The 19,586-nt window shown below is 44.7% G+C and overlaps 1 protein-coding gene across 2 annotated transcripts; it reads right to left on the minus strand.

The window, feature by feature from the left end:
- Positions 1-1,447: 1,447 nt before the first annotated feature.
- Positions 1,448-11,576, minus strand: LOC137368625 (vimentin-like). 2 transcript variants are annotated; one of them, XM_068028767.1, is made up of 4 exons: positions 11,489-11,576; positions 11,093-11,395; positions 4,477-5,154; positions 1,448-1,604 (listed from the first exon to the last, which is right to left on the minus strand). In XM_068028767.1, exons 1-4 carry the CDS (start codon positions 11,574-11,576, stop codon positions 1,531-1,533), a joined length of 1,143 nt encoding a protein of 380 aa, XP_067884868.1. In that variant the 3' UTR covers positions 1,448-1,530. The 2 variants fall into 2 exon arrangements, with proteins under 2 accessions (XP_067884868.1, XP_067884867.1); XM_068028766.1 differs by having other exon boundaries at positions 4,486-5,154; positions 11,093-11,576.
- Positions 11,577-19,586: the final 8,010 nt, after the last annotated feature.

The raw sequence follows: 19,586 nt of genomic DNA on the forward strand, positions 1-19,586 counted from the left end.
TTTCAGCTATGAGGAGAGACTGGATAGGCTGGGGTTGTTTTCCTTCGAACAGAGAAGGCTGAGGGGGGACCTGATTGAGGTATACATAATTATGAGGGGCATTGATAGGATAGATAGGAAGAAACTTTTTCCCTTAGCAGAGGGGTCAATAACCAGGGGGCATAGATTTAAGGTAAGGAACAGAAGGTTTAGAGGGGGTTTGAGGAAAAAAGTTTTCACCCAGAGGGTGGTTGGAATCTGGAATGCACTGCCTGAAGGGGTGGTAGAGGCAGGAACCCTCACAATATTTAAGAAGTATTTAGATGAGCACTTGAAGTGCCATAGCATACAAGGCTACGGGTCAAGTGCAAGAAAATGAGAGTAGATTGGATAGGTGCTTGATGGTCGGCGCAGAGGCGTTGGGCCCTAGGGCCTGTCTCTGTGCTGTATAACTCTATGACTCTAATTAGGAAGGTAAATGGCATTTTGGCCTTTGTTGCAATGAGATTGGAATATAGAAATAAAGAAGTCTTGCCACAATTGTACAGGACTTTGATGAGACCACATCTGGAATACTGTGTGCAGTTTTGGTCTCCACATTTAAGGAGCGATAAACTTTAATTGGAGGCAATGACTAGATAGCATAGATGTTTTCTGTTGATCGGGGAATCTAAAACACGGGCGTAGTGTCAGGATAAGGAGCCGATCATTTAGGACTGAGATGAGAAATTACTTCACTCAAAGGGTTATGAATCTTTGGAATTCTCTATGCCAGAGGGTTGTGGATGCTCCATCGTTGAATACATTTAAGGCTGGGATATGCATATTTTTGGTGTCTCAGGAATCAAGGGATATGGAGAGTGGGCGGGAGGGAAAGTGAAGCTGAAGTCCAAAGATCAGCCATGATCATATTGAATGGTGGAGTAGGTTCAATGAGCCATATGGTCTATTCTTATTTCTTGTTCTTGTATTGAAAATCCAAATAGGGTCTGTGACAGAGTGGGGTGAGCTGCAGATTTTATCTGGACAGTTAAGCTCAGGTGGACTCTTCCTCATCTCAAACTATTGTCTGTAGATTTCCAAGTCCTGCTTTTTCTGTGAGATTGAGGCCATATCATAAAGCCTAAATGGTTTTGACCTGAAAGATCCACTTGATTTCCTGGCCTTGTCCTTTTTTTTTGCATAGATAGAAATCCTTCAGAGCTTGGAAGCTGCCAATAGCATTCGAAGAAGAAACAGCCAACGTACAATTGTTATGCTGTCACATTAAGCTTTATTGGTGCAGGGACTGGCTCTCCTAATTGCCATCGCATTCATTTTACATTGAGATGCCTAGGACACACACTTCAAGGCAATACAATGTGAAGTTATTCAATTTTAATACTTATGTATCTTTACATCACTCGTGTGCACTATTGCAGAAAACGTCATCATTTAGTCAACACTGAACATTTTTAAATTGAGATCACTCGAACAAAGAGCTATTAATATTGGATAGGCTTTGACATTTATCTGACAGAGATGATGACCCTGTGCATTCTCGGTCCTCTCTTAGGCAGTCACTTTGTGAGCCGTGTGGGTTTCTACATTACGAATGATGGATTCTATTTTCTCTCTTGCAACACCTGCATAAGAATAAAACAGGCCAAGTCAAGGCAACAGCAACAACATTTGAAAAACTGCACGCGGTCTCGGGGAGATATGCCGCAAAGTCAAAATACTCTTTATTTCACCCCATAATGTTTGTCCTTGCTCCTCCATTTGCAAAAACTAAGACTTGCAGTGACCCCATCTCACAGTCTAACTCTTTAAATACCTTCAAAATCTATTTGAAATGTTAAGTCTGGCAACATAAGCCAAATCCTGTCACAGTCAGGAATGCAATAGTCACCTTCGATCCCAATATGTGCTGAATTACTTATCTCAGCTGCAGTGGTAATCATAGAGTCTTACACCGTGGGAATAGGCCATTCACCCCATCGAGCCTGTGTCGGCTCTTTGAAAGAGTTATCTGATTAATCCCACTCCCCTTCCCTTTCCCCATAGCCCTACAATGGTTTCCCCTTCAAGTATTTATCCAATTCACTTTGTAAGTTATTATTGAATCTGCTTTTAGGCAGTGCATTCCAGCTCACATCACTCAAAAACTTCTCGTCTCTCTGGTTCTTTTGCCAATTATATCTGTCTCCTCTGGTTACTGACCCTCCTGCCAGTAGAAACAGTTTCACCCTGTTCACTCTATCAAAATCCCTCATAATTTTGAAATATAAGTAAGCTTGAAAGGCCATTTGTCCCATTAGAACTGCACCTTTCACAGTCCAGGCATGACAGTCTCATTCATAGATCTGCTCCTGCCCCAACATCCCTCTTCCCTATGTGTATCAAAAGCATCCATCGATCAATCACTCCCTAACCTTTTCTCTCCACTTCTCAACAGGGTATTGATCAGGTTCCTTTATAAAAGGTATCAATCATCAATGGAATAACAGCTGGAAATTTCCTCAGCGCTGCTCCCATTCCGCCACTGTAAGTACAGTGCAAGTATGACATGGTGAACGGAGGGTGAGATTCCCAGCCAACAACTTCTGGTAGTTTGTTCCAAATGAGGTCCATCTCCAGAGACAGGTGAATTTTATAACCTAGTCCTGGGGCAGAGATGGCATCATATAGAAGGTAAGTGCCTTCAGTGATAACACACGGTCTGTGTGGTCTGCTGGATTGGTTTCAATCGCTTGAGGAGGTCAGAGAAGAATTTTCCAAAATATCTTTCCATTAGTGGCCCTGTTTTTTTATTTTTTTTTGCCTTTCCCAAGAGATTAGATGATTGCAGGCTGGTTGGGGAGGGGTGGTGTGCAGGTTGGGGAGGTAGAGTGGGCAGTGCCCAGTCAGGATGCTCCAGCCATTGTCAATCTGGGCTTGCTTGGTGGACTTTACTTGCCTAGCAATTTTTTAAATATTTGTAGGTCTTTGAGTTTTATGCTCACTGCCGCAGTTAAATAACCTGGTGAGTGAATATTAGATAGAATTCACAGCAAAGGAACAGGAGATTTGGTCCTTGCCAGTGTTTATGTTCCACAAGAGCCTCCTCCCCAGTTCTGATTTTCCCCATAATCTTCTCTATGTCTACTCTATCAAATCCTTTCATAATTTTAATGACCTCCATCAGGTCACCCCAAATTTGTGTGATTGGGTAGGGGGAGGGAGCAGTACGGTTTGGGCATTATGGATCTGATGACGAAAATGGCGAGAGATCTCTTGGGACGAATGATGAAAATCATGGGTAAAATATAAATAAAATAAGGAAAAAAAGCTCCACTAAATGCAGGAAGACATTAATAAAACTGCAGAATCGATGTGTAATTGGCAAATGAACTTCAACAAAGACAAGCGGGAGGTGACACATTATGGTAGGAGGTCACATACTCCTTGGAAAATAAGTGTTTAAATGGGGTAAAGGAGCAGAGGAATCTCGGGATACAGATACACTATAAATAGAAATGCAGGTTAAGAAAGCCATTAAAAAGCACTGGGGTTCATTTCTAGAAGGGTAGAATTGAAAATCAGAAAATTTAGGTTAAACTTTTATAGAAGCTTGTTTAGCCCACACTTGGATTGCTGTCAACAGTTCCAGCCATCATATTATAAAAAGAATATAGAGGCACTGAAGAAAGTGCAAAAAGGTTCTACTAGAATGATATCAGAACTGAGAGATTATACCCATCAGGAAAGCTTGAATAGGTGGCACAGTGGTTAGCACCGCAGCCTCACAACTCCAGTGACCCGGGTTTGGTTCTGGGTACTGCCTGTGCAGAGTTTGCAAGTTCTCCCTGTGACCGTGTGGGTTTCCTTTGGGTGCTCTGGTTTCCTCCCACATACCAAACACTTTTGGATTGATAGGTAAATTGGCCACTGTAAAAATTTCCCCGTGTATAGGTAGGGGAATTGAGGGAAGGTGGGGATGTGAGAGAGAAAATGGGATTAATGTAGGATTAGTATAAATGGGTGGTTGACGGTTGGTGTGGACTCAGTGGGCTGAAGGGCCTGTTTCAGTGCTGTATGACTCTAGGCTGGGGCTCTTTTCTCTAGAAAAGAGAAAACTAAGGAGTGATAGAGGTCTTAAAAATTATGAAAGTGTTTGATTGGGAAACCCTTATGGTGAAGACCAGAACTAGGGGCAATAAATATAAGATGGTCCCTAATAAATATGATAGGAAATTCAGGAGAAACTTCTTTATTCAGTGAGTGGTTAGAATGTGGAACCACGAAGGAGTAGTTGAGACAAACAGCGCAGATGAATTTAAGGGAAGCGAGATGAGCACGAGGGAGAAAGGAATAGAAGGATATGTTGATGGGGTGAGATAAAGAGGAATGGAAGGAGACTCATGTGGAGCATAAACAGCAACATGGGCCAGTTAGGCTGAATGGCCTGGTTCTGTGCTGTTGATACTGGGAAACATTGTAATATCTGTTGCGAGAAAGTAAAAGGCTCCCAGGCACTTGACTTACCTGCAGACTTCTCATTGGACAGTCCCAGCCTCTCCTCCTCTGCTTCCAGCAGCTTCCTATAGGTGGCGATCTCGGCATCCAGTGTCAGTTTGACATTGAGCAAATCCTGGTATTCCTGTAGGTACCGTGACATCTCAGCTTTAGTTTCTCGCAGTTGGTACTCCAGTTGGGCGATGTCGTGCTGCAGGCTCGCTACTTTCTCCAGGTGACTGGCCTCCATGTCCTCCAGCTGGTTCTCTAGGTACTGGTTGGTGCTTCTCAGGGAGCCAATCTCACTCTGCAGGTCCACAATCTGCTGTTGGAGGATACTGATCTCATCCTTTCTGCTCTGGATCTGGTCATCATATCTGGTAGCGTGCTTCCGGAGGCTGTCGAATTTGCTTTTGTACCAAACCTCAGCATCCCTGAGGTTCTTGGCAGAGATCTCTTCCATCTGTACTCGAATGGAACGCAAGGCGGCTCCCAGATCTGGGCGGGCGGAGTCCAGTTCCACCGAGATCTTGGACTCTTCGATCTGCCGGACCAGGTCAGCCATCTCTTCCTCGTGCATCTTCTTCAGGAAGCTGATCTCCGCCACAAGCTGCTCAATGTTTCTCTCCAGGTCGGCTTTTTGAAAAATGGCATCATTCATGTCCTTCCGAAACTCTCTCAGGATCTTTTCCGCTTCATCTTGAATGGTGAAAGCAAATAGTTTATTTGATTTTATATTTCATATAGGAAGCACAGACAAGATCACACAGACACACACACACACACACACACACCAGAGAGACACAGACACACCAGAGAGACACACACACATGCACACCAATTACACACCCACACCAATATACAAACGCACGTACACATGCACAGAGTCACACAAATTTTAGACACAGAGATTGTGACTGGGGAAATCTAGAACACGGGGACACAGTCTCAGGAGAAGGGGTCAATCATTTATTGGTGAGACAAGGGGTAACTTCTTCACTCAAAGGGTCGTGAATCTTTACAATTCTCTACCCCCAGAGGGTCATGGATGCTCCATCATTGGGTATATTTAAGGCTGAGATAGACAGACTTTTGGTCTCAGGGAATCAAGGGATATGGGGAGTGGGGGTAAAAGTGGAATTGAGGCAGAAGATCAGCCATGATCATATTGAATGGCGGAGCAGACTTGAGGGGCCATATGGTCTACTCCTGCTCCTATTTCTTGTGTTCTTAAATACACTCACACAAACATACACAGATGAACACACACAAACATGCTCACACACGTAAACACACATACAAATAACACACACACAGACAGACACACAAATACACTGACACAGATAAACACACATACAGGGACATGCACAAACAGACATGCGCACAGACACACACAAACAGGCACAAACATCTGTTTACATATCAAAGCCTTGTGTCTCTCTACAAAATGTCACACTTTGTAAGTGTTACAATTGAAAGTGTTACACATCATACTTGTGCATCATATTTGCACCTAACTGCCTCAAATATCATTCATTAAACAACAAATCACAGATAAAAAGAGAGGAAACCAACCAATGAAACTATTTTTTTTTAAAAGAGAAAAAAAGCCAGTCATTTATTGTTGGTTTCTTCTAACCTGGAGCCAGGAATTTATAAGTAGCTGCTAATCTTAGTGAAAGCAATTAGCTTCTCACTGTGTGCACAATGTGCTGATTTACAACGTGGTCCAGTTACATTCAGTCAGAGCCAAGCACAGATAATGGGGCAAGTATATTGATGGCGTTTCATTCATTGCCCTTCTGTCCTAGTCTATACTGTGTTTGGGATCCAGAAAAATGGAAGAAGAACCTTTTCTTCTGAGTTGCTGATCTCAGCCAGATCAGCAGGACAGACGTTGCAACCACCCTCAGTGCTTCTGGGTTAGGGTGGGGTCCTAACTCCAGAAATCTGAATGGAGAATGCATAGATGTGGACCTTGGGGGAAAGTAAGGACCAGGCTGACACTCCAAAGCAGTACTGAGGGAGCGCTGCACTGTCAGAGGTGCCATCTTTCAGGTGAGACATTAAACCAAGGCTCCGTGCACCCTGTCAGGAGGATGTTAAAGATCCCATTGCCACTATTTCGAAGATGACCGGGAGGGTATCCCGGGTGTCCTGGCCAATACTTATCCCTCAACCAACACGACTAAAAACATTGTCTGGTCAATTATTTAATTGCTTTTTGTGGGAGCTTGCTGTGCTCAAATTGGCAGCCATGTTTCCTACATTATAACAGTGACTCCACTTCAAGAAAGTATTTCATTGGCTGTAAAGATGGACTGCAGTGGTTCAAGAAGGCGGCTCACCACCAACTCTAGGGCATTTACAGATGGGCAACAAATGCTGGCCTTGCCAGCGATGCTCTCATCCCATGAAAGAATAAAAGAAAGTGCTTTGGGGTATCCCAAGATTGTGAAAGATACTATAGAAATCAGTGTTTCTTCTGACAATGTTACCTCTCTCCTCATGCCCCTCACCATATCACCTGGTCAACTGCTGCTCAGGGTGATCTATTTTTAGCAGTGTCCCTTCTCATGAACATTCTAAGATAAGGACAATCTTTGAGGAGGACACTTTGGGAGTGAAATTCCTAGTGTCATTAATTTTAACAATAAAGTTATAAGCATTTAGAAAGACTGGACAGGCTGGGTCTCCTCTAGCAAAGAGAAGACTGAGGAGTGACCTGATTAGAAGCCTTTAAGATTATGAAAGGGTCTGGTGGGGTAGATGTGGAGAAGATGTTTCCACTTGTGGAGGAGTCCAAAACCTGGGATCCTAAATATAAGTTAGTCATTAATAAATCCAATAGGGAATTCAAGAGAAACCTCTTACCCAGAGAGTGATTAGAAGGTGAAACTCACTGCCAGGAGGATTAGTTGAGGCGAATAGCATGAACGCATTTAAGGGGAAACTAGATAAATGCACGAGGGAGAAAGGAAAAGAAGGATAGAATGAGACAAAGTAGGGCGTGATGAGGCTCGTGTGATGCAAACGCACTGGCAAATAGCCTGCTTCTTTGCTGTAAATTCTATATAATTCTTTGTAAACTACTTTTGTAGTAATGTCAATATTTCCTCAAAAATTAGAGACAGGAAGAAATTCACCATTCTTTATTACCTGAAGCCAAAATTCTGAACTTGGAAGAAAAGAATAGTCTCAAACCAATTTGTAATTAGTGTGATTGATTTGCTGAAGAGGTTCTCCACCCACCCCTCCTATCCCTTGATTATTCCTCCCTTAATGGAAAAGAGAACGCCTGTTTGTCGTCATTAATTAATGACTCACCAGTGAAATTGCAGATTAAACAGCCACACATTCACACATTTAGGGTTATTAATTGATGACCACGCCTTCAGCTGCCTCGACCATAAACTCTTGAATTCCCTAAAGGAGCACTAACTAACACCAAGTCCCATTTACCCATCACCCACTGTGCTTGCTGACCGACATTGGCTTGACATCCAGCAACACCTCAATTTTAAAATTCTCATCCTTGTTTTCAAATCCCTCCATGGTCTTTCCCTCTCTATATCCCCCAGGTCTACAGTCCTCCAAGGTATCTGCACTCCTCCATTTCTGGCCTCGTGCTCATCTCTGGTTTTCATTGCTCCACCATTGGCCGCCATGCTTCAACTGCCAAGACCCGAAGCTTTGGAATTCCCTCGCTAAACCTCTCTACGTCCTTCTCCTCTCAAACCTTCTTTAAATTTATCTCTCTAACCAAGATTTTAGTCACTTGTCCCAATATCTCCTTGTGTGATTCAGGTTCAAAGTTTGTTTGATAATGCTCCTGTGATGTGCCTTGGGATGTTTTACTATGTCAAAGGCGCTATATAAATGCAAGATGCTGTTGAAAGGAATTAAGCCCAACCTTCTCCACTTACTCTCCTGTGTCTATAACGAGCCCTTCAATTGAGCTTCTCAATGTAATAAAAAAAAGGTTTTTTTTGCATAATCAGTTTCTAACTTAATCTTAAAATAAGCAGAGCGATTGACTACGGGCTGTCCAATCTCACCCCGTAACCCTAACCCCCAACTCCATGTGAATTTAGCATTAGTTTAAACGACTGTTTAACCAATGCTGTAAGGTTATTCCCTCAGTATTATCAAGAATTAGCCAGCTGGAAACAATTTATATATATATTCTCTATATATATATTACAAACTCACAGAATAAATATGGGAGAGGAAAGACCCTCCATTCGCTCAATCATTACAAGGCATATATAGCACAGAAACAGGTCATTCAGCCCAACTGGTCCATGCCTTTGTTTATGCTCCACACAAGCCTTTCCCACCCACCCCTTCATCTCACCCTTCAACATATCCTAAACATACTGAAAATACTGGCTATGCTTAGGGTAGATAAGTCACTTGGTCCTGATGGCTTACTTGCTAAAGGAAGTGGGCCGGAGATAGCGGGAGGGCTTGGCATAATCTTCCAATCTTCCCTTGATATGGGGAGGTGCCAGAGGATTGGAGAGTGGCAAATGTGACATCCTTGTTCATGAAAGGGCATAAAGACATTCCTAGCAACTACAGGCCAGTAGTTTAAGATCAGTAGGGAATAAAGTTTTAGAAACAATAATCAGGGAAAAATCAACAGACACTTGGAGAGGTCTGAGTTAATTAAGGATAGCCAGCACGGATTTGTAAAAGGCAGATCATGCTTGACTAATTTAACTGAATTTTTCGATGAAATAAAAGAGAAGGAAATGTGGTGGATGTTATTTATCTGGATTTTAAGAAAGCGTTGGATAAGGTACCACATAAAAGTCTGGTTAACAAAATTGAGGCTCATAGAATACGACGATCAGTGTCCAATTGGATAAAAAAAATTGGCTTAAAGTCAGAAAACAGCGAGTTGTAGTAAATGGCTGTTTTTCAGACTGGAGGATGGTAGACAGTGGTGTTCCCCAAGGGCCAGTGCTGGGACCACTGTTTCTTTTTGCTATTTATAAATGACTTTGGAATACAGAGTAGAATCTCAAAATTTGCCAATGACACCAAACTTGGAGGTGTGGCAAACAGTGAGGTTAATATGAACTGCTTGCAACAAGACATAGGTAGGCTAGAAGAATGGAATTTAATACTGACAAGTGTGAGGTGATGCATTTTGGCAACAGGGATAGGGAGAGGCAATATAGACTTAATGACAGTTCTAAAGAGTGTGCAGGGACGGTGAGATCTGAGGGTGCATGTGCATCAATCTTTGAAGGTGGTAAGACATATTGAGAGAGTGGTTAGTAAAGCATGTGGGATCTTGGGCTTCACAAACAGAGGCATTGAGTACAAAAGCAGGGAAGTTATGCTGAAGTTCTGGTTAGGCCCCAACTGGAGTATTGCGTGCAGTTCTGGTCACCACACTTTAGGAAGGATGTGAGGGTCCTTGAGAGGGTGCAGAAGATAATTACCTGAATGATTCCGGGGATGGGGGGGGGGGATTTTAATTACAAGGTTAGGTTGGAAAAACTGGAGTTGTTCTCCTTAGAACAAAGGGAGATTTAATAGAAGTGTACAAGGTTATGATAGGTGTAGATATGTTAGACAATGAATAACTGATTCATTAAATAATGGTACAAAGACTAGGGGACACATTTTGAAGGTTTTGGGCAAAGGATGGAGGGGAATATGAGGAAAAACTCTTTTACACAGTGGGTGAAATGACCTGAAACTCGCTGCCCACAAGGATGGTGGAAGTGACTTTAAAAGGAAATTGGATGGCCACTTGAAATAAATAGACTTGCAGGGCCATGGGAATCGAGGGGGGGTGGGAATGGGACTAACTGTGTAGCTCCATGGAGAGCCAGCATGGACTCGCTGGGCCGAATGGCCTCCTTCTGTGCCATAAATTACTCTATGTCTTTACAGTATGACTCTGTATCCTACTATTCCTTTCTCCCTCAAGGGTTTATTTAGTATCCCCTTAAATTCATCTATCCTATTCATCTCAACTACTCACTGTGATAGTGAGTTCTACATTCTCACCATCCTCTGGGTAAAGAAGTTTCTTCTGAATTCTCTGTCTGATTTCTTGGTGACTATGTCATATTGATGGTCCCTTGTTCTGGTCTTGCCCACAAGTGGAAACATCTCCAGGTCAACCCTAACAATCCTTTTCATGAGCTTAAAATGTGCAAGTTCCCCTCCAAGCCACATAGCATCCTGACTTGGAACTATATCGCCGTTCCTTCACTGTGGCTGGGTCAAAATCCTGGAACTCCCTCCCTAACAGCACTGTGGGTCTACCTACCCCACATGGACTGCAGCGGTTCAAAAAGGCAGCTCACCACCACCTTCTCAAGGGCCAGGGGTGGGCAATAAATGCTGGCCTGGCCAGCGACACCCACATCCCATGAATGAATAAAAAAAGACCTCTTATTTTTCAAGCCTCTTTATACTTCCTACCAAAATGTACCAGCCCACAGTTATCTATATTGAGATATTGAAATTCATTTGTCTTGTATTCCATTGTTCTTCTGTATTCTATTATTAGCATTATACTGAACATGATAAGATGATGGGCAAACACAATTCAGTTTGGCACCTTTTCCAATATCAATGATGTCCACCAGATGAAGATGAGTTGGTTTACCTTTAATATCTAGCTGCTCCTGGCACTTCAACCTCCAGTAGTCGATCTCCTCCTCGGTGTTGCCCATCTCGATCTCGGCCAATCCTCTCTCGTGGGTCAGTCTCTCGATCAGCTCCCTCAGCTCCTTGAACTGTTGCTGGTACTCACCCCCTAGCCCCTGGGGCACCTTGAACTGGGCCCTCAGGCCCAGCAGCTCCTGCTGCAGTTGGGAATTGCGCAGCTCCAGGCTCCTCACCTTGTCGATGTAGCCAGCCAAGCAGCTGTTGAGTTGCTGCATCTCCTCCTTCTCGTTGGTTTGGATCGCTGGACCGGCCTCAATCGCCCAGGCGGAACAGTCTCCCGCTCTGCCCCGGGAGCAGGAGTAAACCCGAGACTCGGTAGAGTGGGAGCGGTAGCGGGATGGGGAGGGGCTCTGGACCCTCACTCCACTCCTGCCGGACCGGCTCATGGACGTGGTCTTCTGGCTGTACGAGGAGCTCCTCATCTCCACCTCTTCTGTTGACCTGATACTCTTTCTCAATTCCCCTGCTCTGGCTGCTGTTCTTATAGGGATCGTCAGGAATGTGACGTCCACTGTTTAACTCTCACAACATTTTTTTGGACTGGGAACATGATGACTGTGGTGCAGCCCTTTCAGTTCTGGGCCAGCTCCAGAGATAGTCTTCGCATTGAGATGCTACATTTCCTTGGGGTCATGTCATGTTCTGTTCTCACCTTTCCTATCCAGCTCTTTCCTCTGTGCCTCCACCCAACCTGACCAGCCCAACCCAATATCTGGAATGTGCAACTCCCTCTCATTCCGAGTGATGATGGATTGGAAATGAATGCACAAGTTTTCATTTTTTTGATGTCTGGCTCAGTCTGATTATTTTTCTCTCTTTTCATTAGTGGATTTCTTCAGAACATCTCAAGGGATTTCCTTGAATCTCCTTCCAGAGATTCCCCTCGAGTCCTCCTCATCCATCTGCCTCGCCCTTTAACCCTGCGTTAGCCAGGTGCCAGCTGTGGCTCAGTGGGTAGCACTCTCAACTTTGATTCAGGAAGGTTGTGGGTTCGAATCCACTCCAGAGACTTGAGCACAAATCAAAGATGAAACTCCAGTGCAGTACTGAGGGAGTGCTGCACTGTTGGAAGTGCTGTCTTTTGGATGAGATGTTAAACTGTGGCCCTGTCTGCCCTATCAGGTGCATGTAAAAGATCCCATGGCATTAGGGGTGGCACAGCGGTTAGCACCGCAGCCTCACAGCTCCAGCGACCCGGGTTCAATTCTGGGTACTGCCTGTGCGGAGTTTGCAAGTTCTCCCTGTGACCGCATGGGTTTCCGCCGGGTGCTCCGGTTTCCTCCCACAGCCAAAGACTTGCAAGTTGATAGGTAAATTGGCCATTGTAAATTGCCCCTAGTGTAGGTAGGTGGTAGGAGAATGGTGGGGATGTAGTAAGGAATATGGGATTAATGTAGGATTAGTATAAATGGGTGGTTGTTGGTCGGCACAGACTCGGTGGGCTGAAGGGCCTGTTTCAATGCTGTATCTCTCTATGACTCTATAAGAGCAGCAGAGTTATCCCTGGTGTTCCGGCCAATATTTGTCCTTTGATCAACATTACAAAAACAGATTATCTGGTCATGATCACATTGCTGTTTGTGGGATCTTGCTGTGTACAAATCAGCTGCCGTATTTCCTATCTTACAACAGTGACTACACTTCAAAAATACTTCATTGGCTGCAAAGTGCTTTGGGAAGTCCTGTGGTTGTGAAAGGCAGCTATATAACTGCATGTCTTTTTTCCCCCCCTTTAAGGTGCAGTGCTCCTTCATTGCTGAAGTAGTGATGTCGGGCTGGCTTTACATCCCTCCTGACATTTACAATGGAGAGTGAAATGGGCCGGATGGTTTTAAAATCAGGGATGCATTCAATCCTGTCTGTTTCCCAATGAGTGGGCTGGGTTTAAATTGTCCTTTCAGAAAGACTGAGAGATTTGGGCTATTCTTGCCCAGAAAGGATGCATCTTCGGGGCATTCCTGTAAGATTTCTAAGGGTAAAGAGAAAGTTAACTGAGAATATTCCTTTAAACTGGGTGGAGTAGAACTTGAATACATTCAGGAACTAGTCATTTCAGGACTGGTATCGGGTAATTCTTCACACAGTGAGTGTCAACTTATGGAATGACAGAATGGTGGCAGCAGAAATCCTGGAAACAGTTGGACATTCCAATGGGGAAGGTTGTCCTGACTGGCTGTCCATCTTCCAACCTCCACAAACTTGAGCTCATCCAAAACTCTGCTGTCTGTTTCCTAACTCGCACCAAGTCCTGTTCACGCATCAGGCCTGTGCTCACTGACCTACATTGGCTCCTGGTCTGGCACTGCTTTGATTTTAAAATTCCCATTCTCATTTTTAAATTCCTCCTCAGCCTTGCCGTTCCCTATCTCTGAAACCTCCTCCAGCCCCACATCTCTCCAAATGGTGCGCATTGGAAATTGGGGATGCACGAAAGGCGAGAATTGGAGGAGTGCAGCAGAGAGGGTTGTAGGGCTGGAGGAGGTTACAGAGATAGGGAGGGGTGAGGCCATGTGGGGAGTTGAATGATACATTACAGAAGGAGAATTCAGCCCATTTTTCCTGTACTGGCTCTTTTTTTTAATTCATTCATGGGATGTGGGCATCACTGGCTATGCCAGCATTTATTGCCCATCCCTAATTGCCCTTGAGAAGGTGGTGGTGAGCTGCCTTCTTGAACCGCTGCAGTCCATGTGAGGTAGATACACCCACAGTGTTGTTAGGAAGGGAGTTCCAGGATTTGTACCCAGCAACAGTGAAGGAACAGCAATATAGTTCAAAGTTAGGATGGTGTGTGACTTGGGCAGGAACTTGTAGGTGGTGGTATTCCCATGCATCTGCTGCTCTTGTCCTTCGAGGTGCTAAAGGTCGCGGGTTTGGAAGGTGCTGTCTAAGGAGCCTTGTTGCGTAGCTGCAGTGCATCTTGTAGATGGTACACACTGCTGCCACTGTGCATCGGTGGTGGAGGGAGTGAATGTTTGTGGATGATGTGCCAATCAAGCGGGCTGCTTTGTTCTGGATGGTGTTGAGCTTCTTGAGTGTTGTTGGAGCTGCACCCATCCAGGCAAGTGGAGAGTATTCCATCACACTCCTGACTTGTGCCCTGTAGGTGGTGGACAGGCTTTGGGGAGTCAGGAGGTGAGCTATGAAAGAGCTATCCAATTTCTCCCACTCTCCCGCTCTTTCTCCAAAGTACTGCAACTTTTTCACCTATAAATATTGACCAGGATGCTGGGAAGAACACCTTAGCTATTCTTCAAAACAGTGGCCATAGGATCCTCTACATCCACCTGTTAGATCAGACAGGGCCTCACTTTAACACCTCATCCGAAAGACAGATTTGAAGACAAGGATAGGAATTTTAAAGTTGAGGCAATGCTGCACTGGGAGCCAATGTAGGTCACTGAGCACAGGGGTGATGGGTGACTGGGACTTGGTGCCATTTATTACTTGCTCCATCGATGTAAAACGGAGGATGGGGGAAGGGGTGGGGAAGGGAGGTATGGAGGGGAACACCTTAAAGGAGATAAAAGAAAATCCCTTGAGGCGTTCGGGAGAAATATCCAAATGCAGAGAAGAGAAAGAGAATCACAATGAGGCGTAGAGGTTTCGGGAGGAAATTGCAGAACAGGCCAAGCAGTGAATGACCGTGAGGAAAGACTTGCATTTCTGTAGCACCTTTCACGTCCTCAGGACGTCCCAAAGCACTTAATGGCCAATGAAATACAAATTGTAATGTAGGAAACACAGCAACCAACTTGTGCACAGCAAGATCCCACAAACAGCAATGAGGTAAATGATCAGATAACCTGCTCTTCAGTGATATTGGCTAAGGGATAAATATTACCAGGACTGGGCAGAACTCCTCCGCTATTTACAATAGTGCCATGGGATCTTTTACACCCTCCTGAGAGGGCAGACGGGGCCTTGGTTTGAGGTGCCATCTGAAAGCTGGCGTATTGAATCATCGTAAGGTGGCCAACTACATGACATCACTTGGGCGTCAAATTAATGTTGTATTTCATCCACACTCAGCTTCCTTCCTAAGGTAGGAAGAGAGTAAGGAAAAAGAAAAACATACAGGGAAACACAACATCCTGTATCTGTTGGAACTGACTCATAGTAGGATTTCAAATTCCCTTGTGGCCAATAGCACTATTTTCTTTTGGTTAACTGGCAAAGATCTTTTTATATTAGGACAGAGGGAACAGGAATAAAAACAGAAAATGCTGGAAACACTCGGCAGGTCTGGCAGCGTCTTTGGAGGGAGAAACAGAGTTAACGTTTCAGGTCAATGACCTTTCGGCAGAACACCTCAGCCCCTCGAGCCCGTTCCACTATTCACTTAGATCCTGTCTGATCTGGATCTAAACTCCACCCGAGGGATGAGAGGGCACGGGCGGTGGTGGGAGCCGTTGTCAATACCTGGTGTGGACGTCCCATTCTGTGACAGCAGATGGCGATGCAGTACACCTGTTTGCAAACTGCAGCCTGCAATTCCTAAAACAGGCTGTGTTCACAAAGAATTTATGAAAGAAATAACTTGCATAATGACAAAATGTTTGTCATTTTTATAAATGACCTGGAAGAGGGTGTAGAAGGGTGGGTTAGTAAACTTGCGGATGACACGAAGGTTGGTGGAGTTGTGGATAGTGCCGAAGGATGTTGGAGGGTACAGAGGGACATAGATAGGCTGCAGAGCTGGGCTGAGAGATGGCAAATGGGGTTTAATGCGGAAAAGTGTGAGGTGATTCACTTTGGAAGGAGTAACAGGAATGCAGAGTACTGGGCTAATGGGAAGATTCTTGGTAGTGTAGATGAACAGAGAGATCTTGGTGTCCAGGTACATAAATCCCTGAAGGTTGCCACCCAGGTTAATAGGGCTGTTAAGAAGGCATATGGTGTGTTAGCTTTTATTAGTAGGGGGATCGAGTTTCGGAGCCACGAGGTCATGCTGCAGCTGTACAAAACTCTGGTGAGACCGCACCTGGAGTATTGCGTGCAGTTCTGGTCACCGCATTATAGGAAGGATGTGGAAGCTTTGGAAAGGGTGCAGAGGAGATTTACTAGGATGTTGCCTGTTATGGAGGGAAGGTCTTACGAGGAAAGGCTGAGGGACTTGGGGTTGTTTTCGTTGGAGAGAAGGAGGAGGAGAGGTGACTTAATAGAGACATATAAGATAATCAGAGGGTTAGATAGGGTGGATAGTGAGAGTCTTTTTCCTCGGATGGTGATGGCAAACACGAGGGGACATAGCTTTAAGTTGAGGGGTGATAGATATAGGACAGATGTTAGAGGTAATTTCTTTACTCAGAGAGTAGTAGGGGCGTGGAACGCCCTGCCTGCAACAGTAGTAGACTCTCCAACTTTAAGGGCATTTAAATGGTCATTGGATAGACATATGGATGAGAATGGAATAGTGTAGGTCAGATGGTTTCACAGGTCGGCGCAACATCGAGGGCCGAAGGGCCTGTACTGCGCTGTAATGTTCTAATATAGCACTTTTCACAACCTCCGGCCGTCCCAAATCACTTTACAGCCAATGAAGTACTTGTGAAGTGTAGTCACCGTTGTAAAATGTAAGAAATGCGGTTGCCAGACTGCGCACAGCAAGATCCCAACAAACAGCATTGAAATAAATAACCAGATCATTTTTTTAAAATTCATTCATGGGATGTGGGCATTGCTGGCTAGGCTAGCATTTATTGCCCATCCTTAATTGCCCTTGAGAAGGGAGCCTTCTTGAACCGCTGCAGTCCATGTGGTGTAGGTGCACCCACAGTACTGTTAGGAAGGGAGTTCCAGGATTTTGACCCAGCAACTGTTTTATGTGTTGGTTGAGGAATAAATATTGGCCAGGACACTGGGAGAGCTCCCCTGCTCATCTTCGAATTGTGTCATGGGATCTTGCTGCCCAGGTTACAGCAGGGGAAGTTGAATTTACAGCCATCTGACTGAGAGGAGAAAGTGTTATCGATTGTGCCAACCTAACACAGCCCCAGCAGAACCCCACCAAAGCACAGCATAGGTCTGGAGCACCAGCAGAACCTCAGAGATCCAACATAATGGCCTGAATCGCCTTCTCTCATTCCTCATCCCTGAGCCCCAGCAACTTACATTTTGGAAAGAAAAATAAGAAGGTCACATAATATTTAGAAAATAAGAACCTAAAAGGGGTAGAGGAGCAAAGGGATCTGGGAGTCATTGAAAGTAGAGACACAGTTTAATAACATCATAAATAAAACACGGGGGTTTATTTCTGGAGGGATAGAGTTGAAAAGTAGGGAAATTATTCTAAACTTGCATCAAGTCTTGGTTAAACCACACTTGGAGTGCTTTGTACAGTTCTTGTCGCTATATTATAAAAAAGATTTAGAGGCACTAGAGAAGGTGTAAAAAAGATTTACAAGGATGACCCCAGAACTGAGAGGATATACTTATCAGGAAAGTGAAAGCTGAGGGGTGACCTAATAGAGGTCTTTAAAATTGTGAAAGCTTTTGATGGAGTGGATTCAGAGAGAATTTTTCGACTTGTAAGGAAGAGCAAAACTACAGGCCATTAATATAAGACAGTCACCAAGAAATACAGTCGGGAATACAGAAGAAACTACTTTACCCAGAGAGTGGTGAGAATGTGGAACGTGCGACCACAGGAGTCATTGAGGTGAATAGGGTAGATGCATTTAAGGGGAAGCTAGATAAAGATGAAGGAGGAAGGGATAGAGGGTTATGCTAATAGAGTTAGATGAAGAAAGATGCGGGGAAGCTCAAGTGGAACACAATTGCCAGCATGGACTGGTTGGGTTGAATGGCCTGTTTCTGTGCCGTATATCCTGTGTAATAAGCCCTGCAGAGCCCGAGAATAACATCCGCAGCCCCGCAGTAATCTGAACCAAGAAACCTGGTGAGAGGTGGTGGTAAAGATACTAGCGTGATCAAGCACTGAACATGACACAGCGTGTTTGAAGTGAGAATGTAGAGGAGTGTACCGCCGAATCTGAATGAACATGTTACTCATTCTGTACTCCAGAAAGATCTGGTTTGGCAGCAACAACATGGTCCCAATGGGTGTGACATAATTCCATTGTCAGAACAAGTGTTGGATTTGGAAAGTAGCTTACGCTTTTGCAATAGGTGGCAACAGCTTTTTTTTGCATTTTAGTGAGTCACAGCCAACCTCTCTGATTATAGCTTAACCTTCAGGCGTAAAGGACAGGCCACAAGGGACAAATTATTGAGTAACTTTCTGCCTAATTTTTAAAAAATAACATTGTGTCACGTGGTATAAATGTGGAATGCAGGCGTGCAGACCCAGAAACATTTCACAAAAACTGGTTTGTATAACAGAAGGGTAATACAATAGTAGGCCTCTACTGTAGCAGCTTTATGTAATTGTAGGTTTGTGCAGTAGTGGACTTGATTAACAGCAGGCTTATATAGTGCAGGCTTAAACGTCACTGAGGAGGGACAGTGAATTGTGTGGATGGGATCAGGAGGTTGCTAATGGAAAGCTAAAACAATATTGCAGATGCTGGAAATCCAAAGTTCAAACAGAAAATGCTGGAAACACTCTGCAGGTCTGGCAGCATCAGTGGAGAGTAAAGCCGAGTTAACGGGCAGAATTTTCACCCCAGTAGAGGGGTGGAAACTGAGACGGGGGCGGGCATGGAATTTCACACTACCAGCCGGCATGCCAGTTTAACGACACCATCTCACCCTCTCCTCCCCCCACTGAACCATTTTGGGAAGGCTGGAACAGCTACCCACCCAGGTAGCTCCTTAAGGTGATTAAAAGGCCAATTAAGGTCATTCCCAATCAGCCTGTGGGCTCTCTGCAGTATTGGCATCGTGGCAGCTTTTTTTTGTACTTTCATGGGATGTGGGCGTCACTGGCAAGGCCAGCATTTGTTGCCCATCCCTCATTGCTCTTGACAACTGAGTAGCTTGCTAGGCCATTTCAGAGGGCAGTTAAGAGTCAACCACATTGCTATAGGTCTGCAGTCACATGTAGGCCAGACCAGGTAAAGACGGCAGATTTCCTTCCCTAAACCAGATGGGTTTTTACAACAATTGATCATAGTTTCATGGCACCATTATTGAGGCTAGCTTTCAATTCCATATATTAATTAATTGAATTTAAATTCCACCAACTGCCATGGTGGGATTTGAACTCATTAGCTTGGACCTCTGCATTACTAGTCCAGTGACATTACTACTATGTCACCAGCTGCCTGGAGGCGGCCTCCCAGCGGCGGACCGGGGGGCCAGCGCTCCAGGATACTTTTGAAGCCCCTCTCCACGCCTACCTGGCCACACCTGCAGCTGTAGGCCGCCATGGGCACAGGTTCCCCCCTCCAACCTGGTGGTCCAGCAGCTGAGGCCATTTTTCAGTTCAAATCTTTTAAAATTGCTGTGAGGGTGCCTCAAGATGGATG

This window comes from Heterodontus francisci, chromosome 4 (assembly GCF_036365525.1).
Source record: "Heterodontus francisci isolate sHetFra1 chromosome 4, sHetFra1.hap1, whole genome shotgun sequence".
NCBI lineage: Eukaryota > Metazoa > Chordata > Chondrichthyes > Heterodontiformes > Heterodontidae > Heterodontus > Heterodontus francisci.